Source organism: Neomonachus schauinslandi, chromosome 1 (assembly GCF_002201575.2).
Source record: "Neomonachus schauinslandi chromosome 1, ASM220157v2, whole genome shotgun sequence".
In the NCBI taxonomy this organism is placed as follows: domain Eukaryota; kingdom Metazoa; phylum Chordata; class Mammalia; order Carnivora; family Phocidae; genus Neomonachus; species Neomonachus schauinslandi.
In genome coordinates, this window is record NC_058403.1 from 207572254 (window position 1) to 207599014 (window position 26761).

Below are 26761 nucleotides of genomic sequence, written 5' to 3' on the forward strand. Positions count from 1 at the left end.
TGCTTTTGGAAGAGACATTTATGCAAGAGCCCCCAGGAATGGGAAGGGTTAGTCCGGCCATGAGATGGGGCAAGAGTGTTGATGGCAGAGGGTCCAGCCAAGGCAAAGACATGGAGGTGGGAAAAGCAGGGTGTTCCAGGAAGACCAGAGGATGGGCCAGAGACAAGAGCCAGTGGTGTAGACTTGTTGATTGCCGGCCAGCCACGATGAGACAGGACTCCCCTCCGTCAAATTCTATCTAGGAGATACTCCGGGACAGGGAGCCGACTGAGCCACATGCGGATGAGGACAGAGCAAGCATCTCCACCCATCTTCCACGGGGCTCACTCCTCTCCAACATCGGCCTTTTGGGACTGTTCATCCTGTGGCCTCAGCCCCAGCTCCACGGGACTCTCATCAGTTCTTCCAGACCATCTCACTTCTGTGCCTGCATCGAGATAGACCGTTTTGATTTCAGGAAGTTAGTGAACTGGCTTTAGAGTCACGAGGGTAATAATAATAATAATAATAATAATAATAATAATAATGATAATAGCAAACACATAGCACTTACTACATGCTGATGACTGTTGTAATCACTTGCACGTAGAGGGCATTAACTCATTCAAGCTTCCCAGCAGCCGTGTGAGGTAGGTACAGCTATCGTGTCCATTTTCCAGATGAGGAACCCGAGGCAGGGAGAGATGAAGTGACTTGCTTCAGACAATGAGCAAGTGGCCAAGCAAAGACATAAACCCAGGCAGCCTGACCCCCAGACTCTGCTCTTAACCACCTGCCTCTACTCTACCATCCAAGTAGGAGTAAGAAACATCCAAAGGAAATGAGTTTTTTCTGTCAGAAGTTTTTTTTTTTTAAGATTTTATTTATTTGAGAGAGAGAGAGAGCATGCACGCGCATGAGCACAAGCAGTGGGGAGGGGCAGAGGGAGAGGAAGAAGCCAACTCCCTGCCAAGCATGGAGCCCGACACGGGGCTCAAATCCCGGACCCCAGGATCATGACCCGAGCTGAAGGCAGACGCCTCACTGACTGAGCCACCCAGGCGCCCCTGTCATAAGTTTTTTTAACCGAAAAAATATACAGTGCTATATTAGTTACAGGTGTACAGCATAGTGATTTGATAATTCTATACCTTATGCAACGCTCATGACAAGAAGTGTAGTCACCATCTGTCCCCCATACGATGTTGTTACAATAGATCGACTACATTCCCTATGCTCTGCTTTTCATCCCTGTGACTTATTTATTTTATAACTGGAAGTCTGTGCCTCTTAATCCCCTTCACCTATTTTGCCCACACCCCCCTCCTTACCCAGAGTAAGAATGTTGCCTGGAAAGATGCTGGTGACATCACAGACACTGCTTTTTGGGAGGATCGTGGGAGAGATCCTTGCCTGTTCTCGGTACTGAAAATAGTTAAGCTTGCTCCTGAGCATCTGCTGTGCTTTTGTTTCAGGACACTGGGAACCGCATAAATGACCAGCTTTTCCTTTTTGAGTCGGCTGCTAAGGAACTTGGAGCCAAATTTATGGCCTGACCATATGCTGGTTGTTCGGGTTTTAAAAGGATGAGTTTTTCTTAGCCTAATTTCTGACTCTGTCTATGTCCCCACTTTTCCCTTCCTTCCTTGTCTCCCTTGCAAAAGAAAAAAAAAAATTAAAGGATTGAGAAATTTAGAAGATAAGACCAATCTGAAGATGACAATAAAAATCCCCACTAAACTCTAATTTTCTTGGCTGTGTAGTATTCCCTCCTATGCATGTGCCTTAAGTTTTGAAATCAAGCCCCCTACTGTCGAGCAACTGGAGGGGGCACATTCCAGTGGTCCAATTTGAAACAGCCCTTTAATGTGCATCCTTGTAGCGATCAAGTGCTCGTCCGCACAATTCTCCTGGGCTAAATTCTTCCACTGGGATTGGCTGGGTTAAATGCAAATGAAGAAATCTTGAGGCTTTGGCTCCGGATTGGCAGACTGCCCTCCAGAAACATCGAATTCCTACTCTCCTATCTAATTGGAGCTATCGTGTGGTAGTTTACAAATATCCTTGTAAATCGCTTGGAGTCCTCTGGAATAAGCCAGGGTACAAATAAATATCTAAGCCCCAAGCCACTTCTGCCTCCTGATTAAATTACCTGGCCTCAAATGCAATAATATCCTTGTCTTATTAAGAGGCAGCTGCTTGCTCTCTTCCTGCTGGCTAACCCCCGATAGCCAGTTCTCCACGGATGGCTGCCCCAAGATACTGTAGCCGTCCGTCCACCCCTGGGGGAACCAGGAATTGTGTTGGAACCAAGATGTAGGTGGTAGAGCTGTAGGCTGAGATGATTGATCCTGGGTGTGACAGCGAGAAAAATTTTTCCTGCATGTCAATCCTGGACCTGTTAACGGGGATTGCTGGTTAATTGGGGCAGCATCCTCAGTGAAAGTATTTGAAAAAAATCCCAGCTAGAAAAGATGATTTGAGAAACAGCTACTTGAGCACATAGCTTCCCCACTTAGAGCCCATTAGCAGGAATATTAAACTCCAGAGCCAGCAGCTCAGCCAAGAAAGCAGCTAGCTTCTCCAGCACATTTACCACATCTGGGGTGAGACTGGCCACCTGATCGCAGGTTTCTGTACCTGGACAGTTCCTGGGCTCTCACACCTGCTGTCATAAGCATTTTTCTTAGGATAGGCCATTCTCTATTCTTAGGACTGTGACCTCCAAGAGTTCATGACCTATGTTCCAAGCTAAACCCAGTTAGAGAGCCGACATTTGCACTCTCCAACAGTGAGCCTTCCAGGACATTTCCAGTGGTTCCCGGGGACATGAACTTGACTGCGGATTTGAACTTGAACCTGCCAGGCAAAACTCGGGATCTCTGCTGTGCTGAGATTTGGCAGCCAAGACCCAGGCATTTAATTACACTGCTGCAGAGAACACTTCAGCGAGGTGCGTCCAACGCAGACAATTATTTTAGGAAAGCCGTGGAGGCCTTCTCTCCTTGCCACTTAAATCTTGCTTCTCTTTTACAATTCAATATTTCGCGTGTTGAGAGAAAATGGCTTGTTTGCTTCAAAGGATACACTAGGAATTGTAGAAAGGAGATGTTAATTATGTTGAACTGGGCTGCATTGTCTCTGCACAAATGAGAACCTTTGGAGGTTGGGGGGGGGTGTGTTCTGTCCAAATTGCTTGGAGATCAGAGCCAGGGGGACACGGATGGGGGTGCTTAGACTCAAGTTTTTTTGTTTTGTTTTAAAGAACCGGATTTGTCATGAAAGGAGACAAAGCTAGTCTCACATCCTCCTGGAATCAAGGTGGAAGGCATTCTTGGGTCCCCCCTTCTTGTCTAGGTGGAACTCCCTCAGAAGCAGAACTGGTGGGGAGTTGAGTGCAAGTATTCACCTGGGAGGTGATACCACCAGGAACTGGTAGGGGAAGTGAAGGACTCCCATGCCGGGTGAGCTAAGGAGCAGGGCGCCGCTGTGGGCACCTGGAGCAAAGATCCCAGTGGGTTCCCCTGGCGAACTATCTGCAGCATGCCCCTCAGAGCCCTCCTACCGGAGAGGTGAGAGGGCTACTGATATCTATCACTAACTCCTATGTGGCACTGTTGGGGACTGCTGGGGGGGCGGTGGAGGGGGCTTCTGCTGCCTGCCCAGTGCAAAGGCAGAGTGGGCTTTGGCGGGGGGGGATCCTGGATGCTTCTGCACTGTAGGCCTGGGGAGCCGTGACTGTTGGCTCTACCTGAATCGTAGTACCTGCATGCAAGAAAGGCTGGCAAGGTGGGTGACTTCATTGCTCCATGGAGGAGACGTGGACTGGCAAAAAGGGGGATCCCCCAACTTCAAAAGGGTGAACATAAGGCTCAAAGAATGACTAATTACAATCATTTCAGATGGCATTTATGAATGGTTTGTTTTTCTTATAAATTAGTGGAGGAGTCAAGCTCATCTGTACAATTATATCACTTGCTCACATTACAATAAGCTTAAAAAAAAAAAAGACTTTATTGAGTGGGAGAGAAAAAAGGTGGGCTAATAGCTGGCATCTCCAGGATTGCTCGTAACTCACAGCCTGACTTATCTCTGCTATGGCTCATGGGAACAGCTTCTGTGGGGCGATCAGTTAACAGCTGTCCAAATGAACAATTATTGTGGGGCTTTGTTTCTCTGTAAAACACTTGGGTTTTATCAGAATTTCTTCCAGGTATGTAGGAACACATCTTGGTTAGGTCCAGAATCTTCCATTGTCCACCTCCACGGCCACCCATCCTGTTCACCTGGACCTATGCAGTCTCATTGGCCCTGGTCTTCTGTCCTTGCTCCCCAGTCTGTCTCTCTCACAGCCATCAGAGGGCGCCTGTGTCTAGTGACCTCCCTCCTTGTTCAGAACCCTCTGTGGCTCCCACCTCCCCCAGGAATAACCAAAGTCCTTCCTACAGCCCAGAGGTCCTGAACATGCTGTCCTGTCCCCTCCCTGCCCTCATCCCCCACCCCACCACCTTTCTCACTCTGCTCCACCCATGCCAGCCTTCTCCATGTTTCCTAAACATATCAGGCATGGTACTGCCTCAGGGCCTTTGCACCTGCTTTTATCTCTGCCTGGAACATCCCCAGATATCTGCATGGCTCATCACTCACCTTCTTCAGGTCTTGACTCAAATGACACTTTTTTGGAGGCCCTCCCAGGCCACCTTAAAATTGCAACCCCCAACCACAGCACCGCCCCCCCATCATTCCTTCCCTATATTACTTATCTCTATGGCACTCATCACCCTTTAAATATTTGGCATTTGCTTTTCTATTTCTGTCTTTGTCTAACATAAGCTCCTAGAAGAGCTTTTGTGTTTGTGCATTTTATTTACTGCTGTGTTTTCAATGTCCACAATAGAGCCTGACACACAGTAGGAACTTACCAAATATTTCCTGAACAAAGGAGACCATCATGCCCTGATAAAAACAAAAAGACTGAGAGTTGTGACTAAGTCCAGTATGTTCTGGGGAAGCTCAAGAGGGCCTAATCTGGGGGCCCACCATGTTCCATCCGGTGATTACTCAATGCTTTTTGAACAATGTTTCTCAAATACCTCCAGATATTGATTTGAATTTGTGCTGTCAAAAGTGTCCCCTCCCCTATGCCCTTCTCCTGGCACTCATCCCTCAAGTTCAACTTCAATGTCCTTTCTCTGGGGTACCTCCTCTGAAATCCCCAGCCTGAGGAAGACCCCCTGTTACTCCTTGCACTTTCTTTGGAGCATTCACTGCAATAAATAGTTCTAGAAATATCAGTGGGGTTACATGTTTGATGTCTGTCTCCTCCATCCATGGGCAGCAGCCAGATGTTTTCTTCACCTCTCTCTTCCTAGCCCTATCCCAGACCCTATGCCAGGCGTAGAATGAGCACTCATAGTTTCTAATAAGTGTAGAAAATTTTGGAATTTCTTGATGCACATCAGCATTTCAAGGGCTCTGATAAGTCCTGCATCAAAGGAACTTGTTTCACCCAACAATGCACAAATTTATTTGATCACTGAGCATGCCTGGAAAGATTGCCAGTGTTCCAAGGAGCATGGCTTGGGAAACAGCCATGACTGATCCCTGAATTACCTAAGCATCATAAACTGACCTGAAGTTGAATTTAGGAGTGTGCAATGATGCTTTCTTTTCAAGGGCCTTGAAGTCCCTATGAGGATTCTGTCACCCTTTGGCCATTACCTTACCTGGGCTTCTCAGGAGCAGGGGTGGGGTGGGAGATGACAACAGTAGGGTTGTACTTAGTGCCTCTTGGGGTATAGCCAGAGTCCATGTTTCACAGTGGGCTGCGAAAGCAGGGAGGGAGGTCCAGGCTTGGGGATCAGTACAAGTGGGTCTGTGCCCACTCGTACACATGGAGGCAATGATGGATGTATGTGAACATGCGCGAGAGAATAAATTCCTGTCTTGTGGAAGGGCTTGAATCCCACAACTCCTTGCCGTGTTCCTTAATCCCCCCATACCTCAGTCTCATCATCTGTAAAATGGGTTTCCTTGAGGAGGGATTGAGATTACATGCATCAGGCATTCAGCACATGGTCCAGCACATTCCAGGGCATCTGTCACTTCCCTGGGTCTTCTTTCTCCCCCAGCATGGGCAGGGTGAATCCCCCACTGGGTTCCTGCTCTCTGACCCCTGACTTCCCTGCAGACCCTCTTCCAAAGCCCGGAGGAAGGCTGGCAGCTGTATACCTCAGCCCAGGCCCCCGACGGGAAATGCATCTGCACGGCTGTGATCCCGGCACAGAGCACCTGCTCCCGCGATGGCCGGAGCCGGGAATTGCGGCAGCTGATGGAGAAGGTAAGAACCCTCCATGTGCCCCGGGAAGGCTGTGAAAATCTCCCAATTTCTACCCTGCCTTCGGCCCCCATCCAGGCCAGCTGGGGGCCAGGCATAGCCATATATCCACCAGAGCTGGTGGATAACCTGGCTCCCCTCCAGGTGGCTATTTTAGTCAATATGTGTTCAGTGCTTCTTTGGAGAAGCTGAGCATCGTGTGCGGACAGGGAGGCAGCATCTGAGTCTCCTGTGTGTGATCTCTGGCCCCACCAGGCATGCCCTACTCAGCTCTTTAACTCACCAGACTCACCTGCCGAGAAAAGTGTCTTGTGTCCCTTGGGGAGGGGTCTCACCCTCCAACCCAAGACACATACAAGATTCTGTCCCCTTCTGACTATGGTTGATATAAAACAGTCCCCATTCAAAACATCCCTGAGGATGTTTTGGTGCCCTTTATAGACTGACTGCTGTCCCTTGACACTATCCAGCTGAACTGCTCATTAGTCAGCTAAAGGGACCAGTTAACCATCATTATCCTATGGAAGAGGAAGTTGAGGGATTGGTGAGAACAGAAGAGATCCCGGTCAGCCCTGGACTCTCCCACCCATGAACTCTGCAGGATCCTGCCCTGCCCACAACACCAGCACTGCTTGGCCAGTTTGGGACACCCACGTGGGATCCCCTGATTGTTGAGAATGGTTATAAAAATGTGTTGTGGCATCCAGGGTGGGTGTTGGGCTGTTGGGTTTCTGAGAACTTCCAAGTGTCGTGTGAACAGGGGTTCAGGAAAATCTGTGTTTCCACAAGCACCCAGTGCTGTCTCTGAGTTTACCTTAACCAGGTGGAGCTCACCTTAGACAGGTGGAAATGGGAACCAGGGGGTCCTCATTCGGGGTTAGGAGAGGCTAGGGCAAGGGAATTCAGTTCGATCATGTAGCTGAAAAGCACTTACTGAGCATCTAGTTTAGGCCAGTGCTGGGCACTGGGGATTTCGCTGTGGATGAGCTAGACACTGGGTCTGCCCATGAGGATCTCACCTGAAGGAGGCTGATGAATGAGAATGTTCCAGATAGTAGCTGTAGCTGGGAAGAACATAACCACGTAAGGGAGAGAGGGTGGAGGGCTACAGGAGGCAGGGGGTCAGGGAAGGCCACTCTGAGAAGGTGATGCTGGAGATGAGGCCTGAAGGGTGAGGGAGCCAGCATGGCAGGACGAGGGGAACAGTGCATCCAGTAGAGGGATCGGCAGGTGGAAAGGCTCTGAGGCGGGAAGGAGCTTAGAGTCTGTGAGAGGAAAGGGGGCTGGTGGGTCGCAGTGGATGAACATGGAGAGGAGGCAGGACTGGCCGCAGGGTCTTCCTTTTGAAAAGCTCCCTCTGGCTGCTGTATGAAGAACTGACTGCGGGGCAGGGCAAGAGGGTAAGCCTGGAGACCAGGGAAGAAGGGGTGGGAGGTGAGAGGGGGTAATGGCCAGACCGGGCGGGGAGGCTGCCGGTAAGATCAGGGGAGCAGGTTGGTTGGGTGCTGGCCTCCGGCTCCGCCAGGCCTCATCTGTGACATCTCAGGGCTTGGGGAGGGCAGGAGTCCGGCTTTCCCTAACCCTCCTAAGCTCCTAGGTCCAGAACGTCTCCCAGTCCATGGAGGTCCTTGAGTTGCGGACGTACCGTGACCTCCAGTACGTGCGCAGCATGGAGACCCTCATGCGAAGCCTGGACGCACGACTCCGGGCGGCTGATGGGTCCCTCTCAGCCAAGAGCTTCCAGGTGGGTCCCTCTGGGTCAGGTCAGAGGCCAAGGGAAGAGTTGGGATCGGCATCCATTAGTTCTGAGAGTGGGGTCATGTCTGGGAGGGACCAAGGGTAGGCTGGGTTCCAGGGTCTAGTATGCACAAATGTCAAGGGCCAGGTGTGCATCAGAGATAAGGGGGTTAAGCTATGGGTCCAAGACTGGGGTCAGGACTGGATCAAAGGTCAGGGGTTAGGATCAGTGAGGGTTCCATCTTGGTGGGCAGGAGCTGAAGGACAGGATGTCGGAGCTGTTGCCCTTGAGCTCAGTCCTGGAGCAGTACAAGGCGGACACTCGCACCATCCTGCACCTGCGGGAGGAGGTGAGGAATCTCTCCAGCAGCCTTGCAGCCATCCAGGAGGAGATGGGCGCCTACGGGTACGAGGACCTGCAGCAGCGGGTGATGGCCCTGGAGGCCCGGCTCCATGCCTGCGCCCAGAAGCTGGGTATGCCTTGACCCTTGACTTTGACCCCTGACCTCCACACCCAACCCTAATACCACCTATGTGCCCAGAAGCTGGGCATGGTTTTGACCTCTAACTTCTAAACTTTGACCTTTGACTTCTCTACCCAAGGCCTAAAATAGACCCCAAAACTGGAAATGCCCCTGATGGGTTTGACTCCCAGTCCCCTTACCCTCAACTTAACTCCATCTTGGGACCAGATTTCTGGATCTTCCCTCACCCCTGGTCCCAGCTCTTCCCAGTTTGATCACACCACATCATCCTTGCCCTGTGTCGCTCGGGCTCTTCCCATCCTCCACCCTTATCTACCCTCTTCCTGCCTCCCAGGCTGTGGGAAGCTGACTGGGGTCAGTAACCCCATCACCATTCGGGCCATGGGGTCCCGCTTTGGCTCCTGGATGACTGACACGATGGCCCCCAGTGCGGATAGCCGGGTGAGTGACTGTGCCCACCCCAGGGGTCAGAGCCTGGGGGAGACAGCCTGTGGCTGCCCACAGGTGCCCAGCAATTCCACACCAATGCCTCTCTTGTAGGCTGAAGTGTCCTAGGATCTCCAGAGCCCTTGGCCCTCCCCTCGACTGTCTAGTAACCCCAGGTGACCGAGGACCTTCCAGCCCCGAGAACAGCCAAGTCTGTTGACCGTTTGGACTTCCAGTGGTCTCCATGGTCACGATTGCCCATCACCTCTGACCCACAGGAACCATCCACTAACTGCCCAGTGACTATCCTAGTGACTGATATCGGTCAGTAGGTGGCCACTGAGTGTCACAGCGACTAGAGGTAGTAAATAGCCATTGTCTCACTATGATCACTGGCCTCCCAGGGATTATGGGGGTTCAACCAAGTGGTGAAGAGCTTGGGTTTGGGAATCAGACTTGGATTTGCATCCGGCTGCCACCAAATTCTTAGCTAGAGAACCTTGGGCAGGTTCCTTAATGTCTCTGAGCCTCAATTTCCTTATCTTCAAAATGGTCGTGATAATGTTGGCATGAAAGTTTTTGAGATGCTTGGCCCAATAACCAGCCCTAGTGAGGGCACGCACCCCTGCTGACTGACATGGTGACGGTAGGTGGTGACGGTAGAGGAGATGCTGCTGACAGGCCGGGTCATCTTGTGGCTACGGGGGTGAATTCAAGTGACCTCGTCACCCCTAACCAACCATCCCATCTCCAATGAGCGGTGAATTCCTGGGCCCCGGGAGCCCACCAGGGACCGCGATATGCCCTGATCCTTAGGTAGCAAGTGTCTGTTTTCAGACCCATGGTGTTTCCTGATCAAATGATCCCATGACTGGGACTATGGCCGGTCACGAATGGTCACTGGACATCCGGACTGACTCATGACCACTAAGTGACTGTGGATCCCTAATGGCCACGGGTGATTCCTGGGCGGTTGCTGGGGCCTTCGGGTGGCGGCGGGCAGCTGGGCAGCGACGCGCGGCTCTCTTGTAGGTCTGGTACATGGATGGCTATTACAAGGGCCGGCGGGTCCTGGAGTTCCGCACTCTGGGGGACTTCATCAAGGGCCAGAACTTTATCCAGCACCTGCTGCCGCAGCCGTGGGCAGGCACCGGCCACGTGGTGTACAACGGCTCCCTGTTCTACAACAAGTACCAGAGCAACGTGGTAGTCAAGTACCACTTCCGCTCGCGCTCCGTCCTGGTGCAGAGGAGCCTCCCGGGGGCCGGCTACAACAACACCTTCCCCTACTCCTGGGGCGGCTTCTCGGACATGGACTTCATGGTGGACGAGAGCGGGCTCTGGGCCGTGTACACCACCAACCAGAACGCGGGCAACATCGTGGTCAGCCGGCTGGACCCGCACACCCTCGAGGTCGTGCGCTCCTGGGACACCGGCTACCCCAAGCGCAGCGCCGGGGAGGCCTTCATGATCTGCGGCGTGCTCTACGTGACCAACTCGCACCTGGCCGGGGCCAAGGTCTACTTCGCCTACTTCACCAACACGTCCAGTTACGAGTACACGGACGTGCCCTTCCACAACCAGTACTCCCATATCTCCATGCTGGATTACAACCCCCGGGAGCGGGCCCTCTACACCTGGAACAACGGCCACCAGGTGCTCTACAACGTCACCCTCTTCCACGTCATCAGCACCGCGGGGGACCCCTAGCGGCTGCGGGAGCTCAGGCTGCCGCCCGAGGGCCGCGGGGGGCGGGGCGGGGGGGGCCCTTCGACTCCGCCCGCCTGGGGCCCTTTCGCTTTCTGTCTCTGTCGGGCCCTCTCTCTCCCCTCTCCTGTCCGTTTTTTTCTCTCCCTCCCTTTTTGCCGGGCTTTCCTTCTCTGCCCCTGTATTTCTACTAGTGCATTCTCTCTGTGTCTTTTCTCCTCTGTCGGTCTCTGATTTTGATACTTCACTCTTTCGGCCTTTTTATTGATGTCCCTCTGTCTCTGTCTTTTCATGGATCTGACTCTCCAGTTCTTTCCCTGTCTGCCACTCAGTCTCTCTCTTCTCTCCTTCCGCTCCCTCCTTGCTTCCCACCCATCTCCCCAGACCCTCCCTCCAAGCCCCCTCCTCCCCTTCAAGGAGTTGAGTGCATGGATCGGTTTCTTTTTTTTATTTACACTCTTTCTTTTCAGGTTGCTGGAATAAACGGGACCTTTGACATTTGATGCTTTGGTTGCTCTGTGTGTCGCAGTGGGGCAGAGGAGGCAAGGTGGAGGCTAAGTGTGAGCCTGGAGACCCATCCCGACTGGGCCCCCTTTGTCCCAGGCCACAAGCTGTGGGCACCGGGGGCAGACAAGCCCAGCCTGGGGGCCAGGTGGGCTGCATGGCAGGGCGAGCCTTCCGGAAGACAGGTGAGGAGACCCAAGCCAAAGTTGTTTTGTTTGAAAACAATTTGAAGGCAGTTTGATCCAAACAACGGAGAATTCTATCACAACAATGAAAACACGCCTCCAATGAATATTCTCCATCACTGGTTTTTCACTCATTGATCACGCTGGTGCATCACTGAACCATCTGGCAATTTAAAAAAAAAAATTTTTTTTTAAACACTTTGGCTGCTTTTAAGAATTTGGGTATGAGAGAGTAGGGCACAATATTTTTCCTTTTCTCTTTTTGCTTTGTAATTTCAAAATCATTTTACATGAGTCGCACCTGTTCTAAGTTCACTACTTAAAAGGTAGACACAGCCTGAAGGGGGCACTGGGTGCCTTCAGCTGAACACACCTTCACCCCACGCCTGGAGCCCATTCACTGGAAGGGGCTTGGGCAGAGATGGGCCCCAACACGAAGACTACAGGCAGCTCCTGGAGGTGAAGAACCGGCCATGCTAGGAAGTATGGGAGGCAGGAAGGAGCGTGAGGGAGCCGGGAAGAGGCCGGAGAAGCAGAGGCCAATTCCTCAGGAGCCTTGGTGATGTGACTAAGGTGGGGAGTGGGGGGCACAGAAGGGGAAGAACAGATGAGGACCTTATTTTGGCCAGATCCCTGGTGGCCAAGGTGAGACAGACTGCAAGAGTGGGGAGAGTCACCTCTGGGGCCAGTGGCTGGGAACAGAGGTAGTGCTGACCGCCACCCCCACGTTGGCCCCACCACATGGCCCCCACTCAATCTGGGGAGGAATATTATGTAAAGAACCCCAGGGGCCTAGATCCCACCCCACTGAGATCATGGAGGAAGCGACACCAGCTCTTCTGGGAGCTACCCTCCCCCGCCCATCTCTAATTAATGGCCTCTCTGATTAAATCATCTCCGCTCTGTGCTGGCATCTCCGGGAACGCAGGACACGGGGACCATACTGCAAATGAAACCAATGAATAATAAATGTAACTGCCTAATGCATTCATTTAAAACCAATTTTTAAAGAAATCTTCAAGAAAAGCAATTAATTTCCATTTAAATTAACAAGTTTGACATTGAAAAAGAACTGATTCCCGGATAAGCCCATTGAGGCACTTTGTACCTGATTAAAAAAAAAAAGGGCACAGAGTTAGGGGCCACTTAGGACCTCTGCAGCCCAGCCCTCCTATCCGTATTTATTTGCAGGCAAATCCCCCAAATGAGCATGGTGCAGGTGGAAGAGTAGTTCACTGGTCTCTCCTACTCCCAAAGTAAGGTCGGGGATAGAGGGCTGCTGAGTTCCACCGTCTTTGTCCAAATCCACCCAGCCCTGGAGACGCACACAGAACGCAGGGCTGGGTGCGGGTGTGCGGGTCACCTCTGCACGCCGGTCGTCCAGCAGATGCCCAAAGCGCCCGGCATCCTAACCTCCCTGTCCCTGTCTCACACACAGAGGCAGGCCCAGTGCTCCTTACCCTTTTGCGTTTGTGGCTTTTGTTCCAACCAAGGATGGGCAGGAGGGATACCCGTCCACTCCCGACCCAGGCCAGGATCCTTGTGCGCCTTAGGCTGCCTGCCGCCACCTCTGCCTTGCTCCCTCGTGGACGTGGGCCCGGCTACAGTGGGGAACTTCGTAGCCCATCCCGTGGCAGTGCCTGCCTTACCCCAAGTGGAGGTGATCCGCCCAGCCCTGCCGCGTGGCCACAGAAACCTGGGCTGGTGCACGTGGCAGAAGGTTGGAAACCGCTCTCCCCCGCCGCCCCCGCCCTGAGGCATTCTGGGCAGGGAGATGCCAGACCCAGGGGACAGGAGGGAAGACTGCACCGCTGTCACCATCCAGAAGGCCTGGGATTTACGACCCCACCTCCAGGCAGGAGGCGGTGGGTGGGGCTGTGGAGCAGGTGAGGGAAGCCAGAGCTACTTCATGACTCACGCTGACACTGAGTGGACTCCGGGGCATGTTTAGCTAACGGTGGCATTCCTTTGTCTTTGTCTTTGGGCCGCTGCACAGCTAGACAAAGGGAGGAGGAGGTCCACGGGGGGAGGTGGTCACACCCGGTCAGGGGGCCTCCCTAGTGTCACACAGGACACACACCTAGGGATAACTAGAGTCACACGGCCACACGCATGCTTGGGCACACACACGCCCAAGGTGACAGAATGCCGCAAAGACCATGTTCCTGCCAACCCCACACAGGAAAACATACAACACCCCCCAGCAGCTTCTCAGCCCCCTGTCCACCCCCTTTGTTTCTGCTCCTTCCCAGAGGCTCCAGGGGTCAGCAGGGGTGTGATCGCTCCCGACCCCACAGCATTGCTGGTGCGAACGGGGGTGCTGCTGCCTGCCTGCTGGCCCCCACAGGTGATGGAAGATTCTGCCCGCAGGTGCAGCCAGCCCACCGGCACCCCCTCCAGCCTGCGGAGTGGCGAGGAGGCCCATTAAACCTTAACGACAAACACTCTGGCAGGCAGCAAGCAGAGCACGATTGCTCTAGAAACCAGCCAGATGGGAGCTGGCCCAAGTGACTGTTTATGAGACACAGCCCTAGGGGCCTCCCCTGGGACGGGGCTGGGCAGGGCTTCTTTTGCTCAGGTCCCCAAGCCCTGCTAGCCTGCCACCCTCCCCCCGCCCCGATCTGGGATGGTTCCCATTAAATGAGGGGGGCAGAGTGGGCTAAGCCCATAAACTCCTTGATTGAACTGGGCCCCCAGCCCAGGCCCCGGCACAGGGGTAGCTGTGAGGAGGTGACAGAAAGCAGGTGGGCCACACCCATAGGCCACCCGGGAGGTGCCTCGACCGGCTCTGCCATAGGCATCCCCTCTGCTCCAAGACAGCCCTTTCTCCTCGGTCCAGTACAGGGCCTCCCTCCCCCAGAGGGCTGGGTAGGATCCCCACTCTCAGAGGCACCTGGCAGTAGACCCCTCCCTTCCTGGCTAGTCCCCTGTTGCTAAGGTAACAGCATCTGAGAAGGAGGCAGGATCCAGAAGAACCTGCCAGAAGCATTTGTGGTAACAGGAAAGCAGGCCTCAGGGTGCTGGGTGTAATTTGTTCTAGTTGGGAGTGGAGTGGCTTGGTCCGGGGAGGGGGGGGTGGGTGGGGTGTGTGTGTGTGTGTGTGTGTGTGTGTGTGTGTGTGTGTCCACCCTGACCTGCTGAATCCAGAGATGTGACATCAGGGCACTGCCCTAGCATTCTAGAACATTCTTAAACACCCAAGTTTGAGGACCATGGACACTGACTGGCGCCCCACTTCCCTGCTTGGACCCCCCACCGCCACCCCGGGCCCAGGATGAAGGGAGGCTTCTCAGGGAGGAAATGCAGCCTGGATACGTGGGACACTAAGGACGGTGGAAGACGACTGCTCCTGACAGCTCCCCCCTCACCTCAGTGGGGAGGGAACGAGACACAAGACAGCAGAGTAGTGGTTCCAAGTTTAATCGAGGGTGCGAAGGGGGCTGCACTGACCCTCAGTGAGGGCCCCAAGGAGGTGGGCAGCCTGGGCCCCATGTGGAGCATTTGCTTTTTGCAGTTGAATAGAGGAACATAGCATAACCAGAAACAAGGCCGTCCTGCCCCCATCTTGGACCTGGGTGGCAGGGACAGGCAGAGGGGGCAGCTCAGCTGACCAGGCCTTCTCTTTGGGACAGGTCACCCTGACCCCTTCAGTCTGGGAGCCTCCCCACCCACCTGCCCTTCTGAAGTCAATTCCTAAAAGGGAGAGGAGTCTGGCAGGGACAGCCCCAGCTGGGGGCAGAGAGGGAGCCCCCAGTGGTGAAGAGCTCCCCTCAGCCATTTTGGGAACAATAAATACTGTGACGTCAGCAGGGAGGGGCACCCGTTGGCCGGCTGACAGCAGGGAGCAGAGTCTATGGGCCCAGCCACCCGTCCCGACCCACCCGACCCTGCAGGCCAGGCCTGAGCCACCCACACCCCTCACTCCGTGCGCAGGATGATGTGGATGCCGGAATCCGTGAACACGGGCCCGCTCATCTCCCCTGTCCGCAGTGCAAAGGAGGCATCTTCAAATGGCTTCTGCATCTGACCTGGGGAAGCGTGAGGATGGCGTGTGAGGGTCAAGGCCCGGCCGCAGGCCAGGACCAGGTGGGGCAGGCAGATGGGGCTCCCACCTGCGCTGAGCCCTATGCTCATCCATCATGCGGCTTAAGGCCCTGTCAGTGGGGCGGCGGGGCCATTAAGAAGCCCCAGGAAGCCCGAGGACAGCATGAGGGATGGCAGGCAGAGCGGCTTCTGCCGCTGGGCACTTGGGAGGCACATCTCGGTGAACTTGTCTCCCCGGGCCCCCGTTGCCAGCCCCTGCCGCATCATCTGTCCCGCCTGCCTCCTGGGGCAGGCAGGCAGCTGACAGCCCCTTGCTGGCTCTCCCCACACTCCTCACCCCATCCTGGGCCCCTCCCTGATGCTCCGGAGACTCCAGGATGGAGGGGGAAGAGGAGGGAAAGGAGGAGGAGGTGGCCTGATCCGCTCTGCTCCTCCTTTCCCACTGCCTGAGCCAGACAGGCCTAAACTCAGGGCTGCCGATCTGAATTCTCCTCTCCTCACCCCTGCTTTCCCCACTCCTGAGGGTGGTGTTGGGAGGAGCATTCTTGGAGACAGGCCCTGGGGCTCTCAGGGGACCCAGCCTTATACCCCTCAACCAGAGGAGAGGCAAATGGCAGCCAGTACCTACCCTGCTGGGTCCATGATGGGGACAACTGCAGAGATACCCCCAGAGGGACTCCCCACCACAGGAGGGAAGGACACCAGGCAGAAGCAGCCCCGCCACGCCCCCCCAAGCAGGGCGACTCCCTCTGAAGCGTGCGGGACTGTGCTGCCACCTGGTGGACCCTGAAGGCCTGTGCAGCTGGGGCTGTCCCTCCCAACCTCCGCCTGGCTGGGGGACCCCCACTGACGGGACAGAGACTCCTCTAGGGCTAGGTAGTGCCCGCTCCTTGCGCACCTCTGCTGAAGGCACCCAGGTCTCCCCTGGCCTTGGCCGAGCTGCAGTCGCTGAACTGTGAGGCCAGAGATTCAAAGTCTTCCTCTCCTGACTTGATCTTCTGGATGTAGCCTGTGGACACACATGACACGGGGACATACAGGGAGACCTCGCATCAGAGGCAGGGCAGGATGGGGTGCAGGGCTCCAGGTGGAGGGTGGCTCTTCACTCGGCACAGGGGGCCTGCAAGCCCTGCCCTACTTTGCACACGAGCATGTGTGAGCACGCGCCTCACACATGTCCATGAATGCCACCCCCCCAACATGTGCACAGTCACACGTGTCCATGAAATGCCTTCCGCATGCGTGCACACCCTGACCCCGTGGTGGTCAATGCTGGTCTCACACCCCATTCCTCCACCCCTGCTCCCTTTGTCACTCCTAGTGCTTCCCCGCTCAACATAACATGAATATAGCATGACCTCTTCCCACCCCCCAACACGTATTTTGGGGGAAAAAATCTACTTCCAGGCTCTGTTGGGGAGGAGAGCAGAAGGCAGGGCAGACACTGAAGAGGGATGCTGGGACCCAGGGCCCCCACCCAGATCCCCCAGGGTGGTGATGGGCAAATTTTCTAGATGCTTCTAGGAGAAAGGCAGGAGGCCGGGGCACCAGGCCAGCTCTGCCACAGGAGTCGGCTGAATCCTCAGTCCCTGGGCCTCAGTTGTCCAATGCAAGGCCCAGGCTGCTTCCTGGGGCGTTGTGAAGAGACCACAAGGCAGCCTCGGTGGGACACGCGTCATTCCCACGGGCTACGGCCCCTGACACAGTTCTTCTCCCAGCTGCCCTAAAAGGCTGTGTTGCCATCACTCTGGATTCATCCTCTGTGTGGCACGAACTGTCCCTGTTGGGTACGGATTCTCCCTGGAGGGGAGAGGGACGCCAGGGGCAGCATGCGGGGGGCAAAGCACGCAGGACTGTGTGTGCCTGGCAGGGAAGAGCCCCCACTTGCTCTTGAGTTCAGGTGTGAGCCCTTGGAGCCAGAACCCATCCTTTCCTCCCTAAGGGCCTCCTCCTCTGCTCCAACCAGCTGCCCTAGCACCCAAATGAGCGGCCACTGGGTGGGCTCCCAGGACACCTGGCCCCCGACCACCAGAATGGCCCCTCACCTCGGGCTGGTCCCACATGGCTTCCCAGGCAGCTACTCTCCTAGGGACATTCCGCACACCCACCCAGCCCACACTGGACGTGAGGATCACCCTGGCATACCTGCCTATGGACTTCTCAACACCACCATGACACTTCTGTCCACCGCTGCTGTCTAAGCACCACGGGGACACTGCTGGCTAATCTACCTGGTGCTCTGAGGCCCAGACACCCAGCCAGGCCATCTGCTGGAAGCTGAGCTAGTACGAACCTCGCTAGGACCACAATCGAAACATCACAACCGTGACAACACACTTACCGGCCCATCTTGCTGCACAGCACGTCAGCAACCAGTGTCCTGGTATCTGATCTGCTTGGCTGCTTCCACAGCTGGCCCCGCGTCACCCCTGCCTTCCCCATGTCCCTGTCACTCTTGTCATGTCCTGGCCACCCCGCTGCCTCTGAAGCATCAGTCACTTGCCAGCAGGCCACAGTGACACACAGCACAGTGCCTGGCTCAGAGACCTTGACAGACGTCACATTCTCCTTTCCATGAGGGCTGTGCATCTCAGTGCTAAGGATCCCCCTGTGTCTGTGTGATCTGCCCATCCCTGGGCCCCCTCGCCTGGACGTCTCAGTCTGGTCTGGTCGTCAGTGTGATACGCTGCCTGGTCAGAAAGGCTCGCCAACGTGACACAAGCCCCTGGGCTGCTGGGGGCCCCCCCTGTGCCAGCTGCACCCACCGCGATCCACCCTGAAGCGGGCATCACCAAGACACCCCCCTCCCCCTCCACTCCCTGGACTTCTGGCCATCTGTCCGCCTCACCTGGGCAGCCTCGAGATCTCTCCCCCTCTCCCTTCTGTCTGGACCCCGATCCGCGGGCCGGAGAATCCTGAGCACACAGAGTTCCCCGTGGGCCCTGTCCGCGCATGCCCAGCACCCCGCACGAGCACCACGGGGCGCGCAGGCTCCAGGGGCTGGGGCCGTGAGTCAGAACGGATCCGCCTGAGCCTGGACGGCCTGGCCAAGCCTTTGCCCGCCATCGTTCACAGCACCCAAATCTTCCTCTGACCAGCCAACTCAGAAAACATTCTGCTTGGAGAGAAGCCGCAAGTGATTAGAAAACAAACAAAAAACCTCCACTCCTTTCTAGAAGCTGATTTTTAGGAGTCTGGCCACAAGTCAAGATGCAAGGGAACCCGCAGACCCCTGTGCATCCCGTGGGCTCAGGATTACCCCTTCCGCCGGGACATCTCTCCCAGTCCTGCTCTGCCCCCACCACCTCCAGGCCTCTGCTTAATGGTCTCTTCCCGCAGGAAGCGCGTACGTTGTCTTCTGGCCTCACCCAGAGCCTTTCCCAAGACCCCGCTGTGTGAGGTGCCTCCCTGCGTTTGCCAGTGTCCTGTGTGTGTGTCTGTCACCCGCCTCATGCTGGGAGGGCAGGGCCGGTTGGCCTTGCTCACCGCTGCGTTCCCGGCACCCTGCTCTGTGCACAGAACAGGTGCTCGCTAACGCTGAAGGGATTCATGAATAAATGAGAAAGACACAGGCCACAGGGAGGGCGGGAGTGGGATCCACCCCTCCGATCTTTAGGCAGGAACACTGGAGCCTCATGTCTTTTCCCTGTGCACCTCACATCAAAAGGCTCAAGAGGGGGAGAAAAGGAAGCACCTACCACACGCCCCCCCCCCCCCACCGCAATGCCCTGGCCTGGCCTGCCTGCCTCAGCACCCCTCACCAAGACGGCACCCATCCAACGGGGCTCTGGTTGAGAGAGAGGCAGACCTGGGGGCGGCCTCTCAAGGAGCTCCGAGTCTGAAGCAAGGAACTCCCACCTGCTTCGGGGAGTCCAGGAGCCCTTGAAACTGGCTGAATGACAGAAGGGCACCTGTCGCAGCAGGTAGATCACAGGCTGGCCTGCTCAGTGCGTCTCTGAGGCCGAAGAGGCCAAACTCTGGACCCCCACTACCGCATTCAGACCTCAGCTCTACCCCTCCTGAGCTCAGTGACCCTGGTGGCTGACTGCCTCTTGGAGCCTTACTTGCCTGGTCTGTAAAATGGGCTAATGATAGCAGCTCCCACCTTGGAGGGCTACCAGGAGGGGTAGTTCCGGCAGGCACAGTGCCTGGTGCAGCGCAAGCTCCTGATAGTTACTAGTTGTCCGTCCCTGTGTTAGGGACTGAATTGTGTCCCCCCATATTCATACGTTGAAGCCCCAATCCCCAGTGTCACTGTATTTGGAGATGGGCCTTCATGCAAGTGATCAGGGTTAAGTGAGGTCATAAGGGAGGCCCCTGATCCCACAGGATTAGTGTCCTTACAAGAAGAGACGCCAGAGAGCTCCATGTCTCGTTCCCCATGTGCACACACCAAGGAAAGGCCACATGAGCACACAGCGAGAAGGCAGCGATCCATAAGCCAGGAAGAGAGTCTTCACCAGAAACTGAATTGGTGTGAACCTTCACCTCAGACTTCCAGCCCCAGAACTGTGGGAAATAAATCCCCAGCCTGTGGTATTCTGTTATAGCACCCCGAGCTAATACACCACAGTTATTTAGGGGAAAGTGAGTAAACAAATCGGGTGGTCTCTGAGTCTCTTTTTTTTTTAGAGGGGAGGGGGAGAGGGAGAGAGAATCCTAAGCAGGCTCCACGCCCAGCGCAGAGTCCAACAGGGGGCTTGATCTCACGAGCCTGAGATCGTGACCTAAGCCGAAATCAAGCCAAAATCAAGAGCTGGATGCTTAACTGACTGAGCCACCCAGGCGCCCCTAGAAAGGTTTAGAGACAAACTAGGGAAGGAGCCTGGACAGAGAAAGAGGTGACAGGATTAGATCTGCTGTCCCAGACGATCCAAGATCCAGTGGGAGGGGCCCCGAGAGACCAGAGACCCAGCCTGAAGCCAGCAGGCTGGAAGGGACTCACTGATCTTGGGTGGGGACACTAGGCCAAAGGTGCTCATTGACCCTCAGACCCTGGGTATGAGGACTGCTGCTCACACCAGGGCCTCCCTGGGACCCTTAAGTCCTCAGCATGGTTGTGTGCAGAGGGAGCTGCTCCTTCCACTGGGGCCTCCCTGGGACACTCAGGCCCTGGGCCTATGGGGCTGGAGGGATGGGGAGCAGGTGGAGAGGGCTTCTCCACAGCCTGGCCTCCTTAGACAAGGACACTGGCAATGACAGGCAGCTGGTCCTCAGATCCCTGACAGGGCCTGGCCACAGCCCAGCAGCTGCAGAGAAAAAGGAGCCTCAGCAGAAAATGCGGACACTCTGGTTCCTACTGCAGGCAGCCTGTCCCCTCGGGGCAGTGGGGAGCACTGGACCTAAATGGGTACTGATGAGATTCGAGCCCCCAATCCTGATCTCCTGATCACCTGGAACCAGCCCAGGACAGAGGGAACATCCTCTTTCACAGAAGAGAAAAGCAGGCCTGGACGCCCCAAGCTTGCTGACACGGCACATGAGTGAGTGGTTACGAAGCGCACCGTCTCACTGCGCTCTCCTGATGACCCCCCCAATCCAGCCCCATCTCAAGACACTGAGTAAGCAGGCCAAAATCACTGTCGGGTCTACATGGGAGCCCACCAGGCTGCCCAGAGCTCTTTCAGGGAAGCAGCAGATGCTCTGTCCTGACCTTGGCCACCAAACACACATGCCTCAATGACCGGGGTCCCGTGTAGACAGCAAGCACCTGGCACTGAGCCCACTGCTCTGCTGGGCAGTCCGCCGCTGGCCGGCCCCTGGACCTCATGGCCGTCCTGCCCCCGTTCTACAGATGATTCAGCCAAGGCTCTGAGACACTTGCCCAAGGCCACATGGCTGGCACCAGGCTCCATCTGTGTGTGACTCCAGGATGAGCCACACTGGTTCTGACCCCCGCTCCCCTGCCCAGCTAACCCGTTACCCAGTCCTGATTCTGCCCCTGGACCTCTCCAGAATCTGCTCCCCCCCCCCCCGGCCCATCAGGTCCTCCCCCAGCTTCCCCCAGGCCATCTGTGCGGGTCCGTGAGTCCAGCCCTTGCTAACACGCCCGAGTCTGCACTGACTTAGGGTTAGGCCCCAGGGCCCGGCTGCTTCCTGGGAGCACCTCCCCGATCCCCCTTCTCTAAGACCTAAGCTGACCTCAGCACCCCCAGGCTCCTGCCACAGTATCAGCTCACCGGGAGCACACTTGTCCATCCTGGAGATGGGGCAGCACCCTCACCTCCCCTCTCAGGCAATCTCCATGGCCTGACAGCCTTCCTTCCCACGCACGCTCAGATCTGCCCGTGCCCTCCTGCCTCAGCCTCCTGCCATCTCTTACAGGATTGTCCCAAAGGTCTCCGTCTCTGGCCCAGCTGCTCTGCTGAATCCAGACCTTCTCCCAGTTGCCCCCCAACGGCTCTTCCTTGGGCCCCTCAGACTTAATGAGTCCCTCCCCAGACTGCGCCTCTTCCCAAGTCCCCTCCACCAGTGGAGACTCAATCTCCAAATGCCTGTTGCCTCTTGCTCACTCTTGTGGGTCCAAAAGCCTCAGAACAGGGACCACTTGAGCTGGGAAGACCCAAGTCACCGCGTGATTCTCTGGGCTTTCCCCACCCACTTCCTCCTCTTCCCCTCGGGCAGCCAGACCCCCCTCATCGCTCACTGCTAGACCCAACCACCTGGGCTCTGGGCCCTCCAGCTTCCCTGGCCCTTCACACTCCGGCCACACAGCTCTTTCCTGAAAGCAAAGCACTGCAGAGCCGTCCTGACGTCATATGTGGCCATGTTTCCTGCCATCTCCAGAAAGGACCCAAACTCTTCACCTCACTTGGGGCCCCCCTCAACCTTGCTGGGACATGCCCTTGCAGGGTCTCATCCCCCCTCAGTCGCCCGTGCGGCCTTCCCCGGAGTCCTGGCTATGGCCTTGCCCCAGGCTTTTACTTCTGCCACTTCCTCTGCTAGGAATCCTTCTCACTTCCCGTTGGTTCCTGAAACAAGGCTGTGAGCACTGACTGTAGCCCAGGCTGTGTGCAGAGCGGTGGGAATACGGTGGGAAGAGAGCCAGTCCCTGTCCTCACGGAGCTCAGGAGGCGAGCTCTTTAATCTGCCTTCCAGATTCTGTGCATGAACTCTGCTCCTCTCTGTAATGCTGAGGTGTGAGGCTCACAGAGGCCAGACACCGTACGGGGGGAGGGGGTGGTGGTGGGTGGGTTTAAGTAATATCCTGGAGGCCAAATACTGGACCAAGGGATGTGACAGTAAAACAAGAGCCAATACTGACTGACTGTGCACTTTGCCAGGCCTGTGCTCATTACAACAATCATCATGACCGCTAGCAATTACAGAACATTTACTAGACACCAGAACTGTTATTCAAGCTTCACTGCATTAGGTCAGAGTCTTCACAACTACCCTATGAGGTGTAGGTTCTATTATCAAAACATGAATTTTACAAATGAAAAGACAGGTTCAGAGATGTTAAGTAACTTGCTCAAGGTCACACAGCCAGGACTGGGCAGAGCCAGATGGGCACTCGGGCCAGCTGGGTCTGGGTGAGGCACTGGGTCATGTGTGGTAAGAGCAGCCCAGGAGGGGTCTGGGGTCTGTGGTGGCAGAGCCTGAATGATGACACCACACGTGAGATCCAGACCAGCACTGTCCAAAGGAACTCCCTGTAAGCATGGAAATGTTTTAGGTCTGCGCTGAGATGGCAGCCGCTCACCACATGTGGCTACTGAGCACTTCAAGTGTGGCCAGTGTGTGAGGAACCAATCTCTAATATGACTTAGTTTTAATTAATTTAAACGGAAACAGCCCCGTGTAGGTAGTGGTGGCCATGCCAGGCAGCTCTATACCACGGATCTGCAACTGACAGCCGTAATGGGTGACATGCTGCTGTTTTCATAAAGTTTTATTGACACGCATGCCCACACCCGCTTGGGTACAGATTATCTCAGGCTGCCATCAATTACAAAGCGGAGATGTACGGCCTCAAAACCTAAAGTATTCACCATCTGGCCTTTTAAGAAAAAGTCTGTGTACTCACCAGTGCTCTAGACTGTGGAGGAAACAGAACAGAGACAGGAACAGCATCCTCTCAGGGCAGAAGTAAGTCACGAACTCTGCTAGCAAGTTCTACGTTGCTACCTTTCCAACCTCCCTCCCGACCCACCCACCTAGGTGCCCCAGAACCCTGCTTGATGACATTACCATCAACAATAGCTCCCAATGACTGAGGGCCCACTGGGCACCGAACACCCTCACCTCGCAGAATTGCCGCGATGGGCTTCGGGGGCAGGTATGTGACAACGCCCATTTTACAGAGGTGAAAACTGAGTCTCAAGGAGGTTACGCAAGTCCCCCAAGGTCCTGGAGCTTACGGGGCATAGCTACCATCTGAACCCAGGTCTGCCAGCCCCCAAGGCTGGGTCCTCCCCTCCTAACCTGGCTCACCCTCAGATGCCAGACAGAAAGGAAAAGGAGAGGCAGCTGTGTGGCCCAGGCTCATGTCATGTTCAGGCACTTCCGTGTCGGCCAACGCTGACGGCTGTGTTGGTTGGGGTGCAGGATCTGGTGTGAGGTCTACAAGGCTGGTTCCGGTTCCCAAGGAGAGGACACCCCCCACCCCCATTCTCCCCCCTAACCTGTTGCCAGCCCTGCTCACCATTAATCAGCTCCAGGGCCTCCTCCTTGGTCCTGGTGATCTTCTCCTGCCGCCAGGACGAGGGCCGCCGTGACTGGCTGTGCTTGACGAGCAGGTGTGAGCAGCGGACCCTGGTGGGCTCCCCCTGTCCATTTTTGCTGCTACTGCTGCTGTTGCCACTTGGCCGCTCCCACTGGCTGGCATTAGTGATGTGATTGAAGTAGTATACCCGGCCTGGGGGGGGGGGCAGGGATTCAGTGGGGACCTGCTCAAAGGACACCACCCTGAGGCCAAGACAAGGCACTGGCCAATGGAATGCCTTCATTCAACAAATCCACTGTGTCCACCACGTGCCACAGGCCCTTAGGGAGCTGACGTTCTAGGTGCTGGGACAGACAGGCACCCAACAAGCAAATAAGACAATGTAGTAACTTCAGTTATTGGGAGACTTCAAGGAGGAAAAGAACCCAGAGTGACAGGAGAGAGGAAGCCGCGGGGGACAGGGAGTGGTTCGCAGCATGTACTAGGTGGCCAGGCTGCCTATTCAAATCTGGCTCTGTCACTCACCGTGTGAGCTACCCTCTCTGGGCCTCAATTTTGTCACCTGTAAAATGTAGATTAACAACAGTCCCTGTTTGTAGGGTTGTTCTAAGGACTGAGTGAGCTCACAGCTCTTGCCACACTTAGGGTAGTGCCTAGGACACACCAGAAGTGTGACAGCTATTATCTCCATTTTATAGACGACAGAAATGAGGCCTCACCTTCCACGTCTTTGGTAATGTTTCCTGAGTGTACGCTCTACTCCGGGCACACATGGTTGGAGGCAGGAATTATACCCAAGTTGTCAAACACGAAAGCTCTGTTCTTAACCCGCACCCGGTGCACGGGGCTGCACAACTAGGGACAGCATTCCTGGGGGCCAGACGTTACCCAGTGCCTGAGGAGCAGTAGGGGTGAAGGCTGCAAGCGAGAAGACTGAAGTAGGACCCAGGAGAGCCCAGGCATCATTCCAGAGGCTGAGATTTTGCCTGGGTTGCATGGATGACTTGCACCCAGCACCGTGAAGAGCTGAATGTCACCCCTGAGGAAAACCACCAGGGTGGAATCAAGCATAAATGGCAAGAGAGGGGGCCCAGAACTGGGTAGGGCATCAGATTCATGCTGCAGGTTGCAGCCACAGAGCAGGGCTGGAGCAGGCTGGGTGAGAGCTGAGCCAGTGACTGACTTTAAAAACTTAGCAATGGCCTCTATCTCCCTGAACCCTGGTTTTCTAATCTGAAAAGTGGGGGTGAAGTGGCAGAATTAAGGACATAACTTCACAGGGTTAATGTGGAGAATAGTGATGATCTACGGGAAGTGCTCACTAGAGGGCCTGGCATTCAATTAACAGAAATCATTGTGACTGTGATTTTTATGGGTTATGGAGGCAGTGCGGTGAGATGCTGGGCCCCCCTCACTAGTCTGCAGTGACAAGGGCAGGGGGCTCTGCAGTCAGACTTCTAATCCAGCCCCCACCCCCTTGGAATGAATGACCTTGGGTGAGTTCCTTAAGTTTCCGACCTCAGTTTCCTCACCTGCAAAATGGGGGTAATAACTACCTATCTCCCAGAGTTGTGGTCAGAGAGAGAACACACTTAAAACACACTTGGCACAATGCTGGGCGGTGAGATGAACGTGCCCTATTACTGATATTATTATTGTGGATAAGCCTTAAATCGGGCTCCCAGCACACGGTCCATCCTCAGGCAGAATACCACCGGGCGGATCCGGCAGACTCAGCATTAGATGGGGTGGGGATGGCAGACGGGTTAGCAGGAGTAGGTTGTGGACCCGAGGCCGGGCAACACCCTGGGGCCACGCCCTGAGCATGGGGTTGGGGTGTCCTTCCCCGGGGGTGCCTCCCGGGCCCAACGGAGTGCAGAAACGTTCCCCGGGGACGTCAGGTCCATCAGGCCAAAAGGTGTCAGCCGGATCGGCAGGGCCAGGGCCATCACCCAGGGGAGTGCAGGGGGATCACCAGCCCTTCACCACCCCGGCAGCGCGCTGGGTCTCTCCGGCCCCGCCCCTTGCCTCAGTTTCCTCCGGCATCCCCGCTGCTGAGGTTCGCAGCCCCCACGGGGCGGGCCCGGGCCGTTACCCTGGGAAGACGCGGAGGTGCCAAGACCCCACGGGAATCGGGCGGCGCCGCCGCGCCCGAGGGGCGAGCTCGAGCCCTGCTTCCGCGGGCCCGCGCGGCCCCGCCCCAGCCCCGACCCCCGCGGCACCTGAGCTGCGGCTCATGCGCTTCTCCCAGCCGGGCGGCAGCTTCTCCTCGTCCGCCATCTTCCCTCCTGCCGCAGCGCCCGCTCCGCCTCCACCGCACCGCCTATGCCGCCCGCGCCCGCCCACCGCCGCCGCTGATTGGCTCGGTACGCCTTGCTCCGGGGCCTGGCGACGATGCTCATTGGGCACCCTAACAGTCCAGAGAGGCTTTCAGGCTTTCTATTGGGTAACAGCGAGACTGGGCGGATCCTCCCCGCATTTTACCTGGGTCCCGCCCCCGTACTGCCTCACCCGGATCCCGCCCCCTTCCTCACTCTGCCCCTAACTGGTAGGGAGGGGACTGGAGCCCGTCCTTCTCGACACCCTTTGGTGAGCATCAAAGTCCGGACCCCTCCTTTGCGTCCTTCGCCGCAGGCCCCATCCGATTGGCTACTGCGGCAGTAATTCCCGCCTTCCTAAACCGTTCCCA

General features: G+C 55.8%; 2 protein-coding genes across 6 annotated transcripts in view; one reads left to right on the top strand and one right to left on the bottom strand.

Moving 5' to 3' along the window:
* OLFM2 (olfactomedin 2) overlaps window positions 1-11151 on the top strand; it is a 58375-nt gene extending 47224 nt beyond the window's left edge. For 2 of the 4 annotated variants that reach the window (XM_021705291.1, XM_044918094.1), the window contains exons 2-6: window positions 6170-6319; window positions 7914-8060; window positions 8308-8527; window positions 8873-8979; window positions 9997-11151. In XM_021705291.1, coding sequence (XP_021560966.1) covers window positions 6170-6319; window positions 7914-8060; window positions 8308-8527; window positions 8873-8979; window positions 9997-10674 — 1302 coding nt within the window. In that variant the 3' untranslated portion in view covers window positions 10675-11151. Of the gene's footprint in view, window positions 1-6169; window positions 6320-7913; window positions 8061-8307; window positions 8528-8872; window positions 8980-9996 lie in introns of those variants that run through there. The other 2 variants (XM_044918095.1, XM_021705292.1) reach the window with 2 other exon arrangements.
* Window positions 11152-11479: 328 nt separating this feature from the next.
* On the bottom strand, window positions 11480-26498 carry PIN1 (peptidylprolyl cis/trans isomerase, NIMA-interacting 1). 2 transcript variants are annotated; one of them, XM_021705592.1, is made up of 5 exons: window positions 26295-26358; window positions 24052-24264; window positions 16303-16413; window positions 15283-15388; window positions 11480-11523 (listed from the first exon to the last, which is right to left on the bottom strand). In XM_021705592.1, exons 1-5 carry the CDS (start codon window positions 26350-26352, stop codon window positions 11499-11501), a joined length of 513 nt encoding a protein of 170 aa, XP_021561267.1. In that variant the 5' UTR covers window positions 26353-26358; the 3' UTR covers window positions 11480-11498. The 2 variants fall into 2 exon arrangements, with proteins under 2 accessions (XP_021561267.1, XP_021561268.1); XM_021705593.1 differs by lacking the exon at window positions 11480-11523 and having other exon boundaries at window positions 14765-15388; window positions 26295-26498.
* Between the last annotated feature and the right edge of the window lie 263 nt (window positions 26499-26761).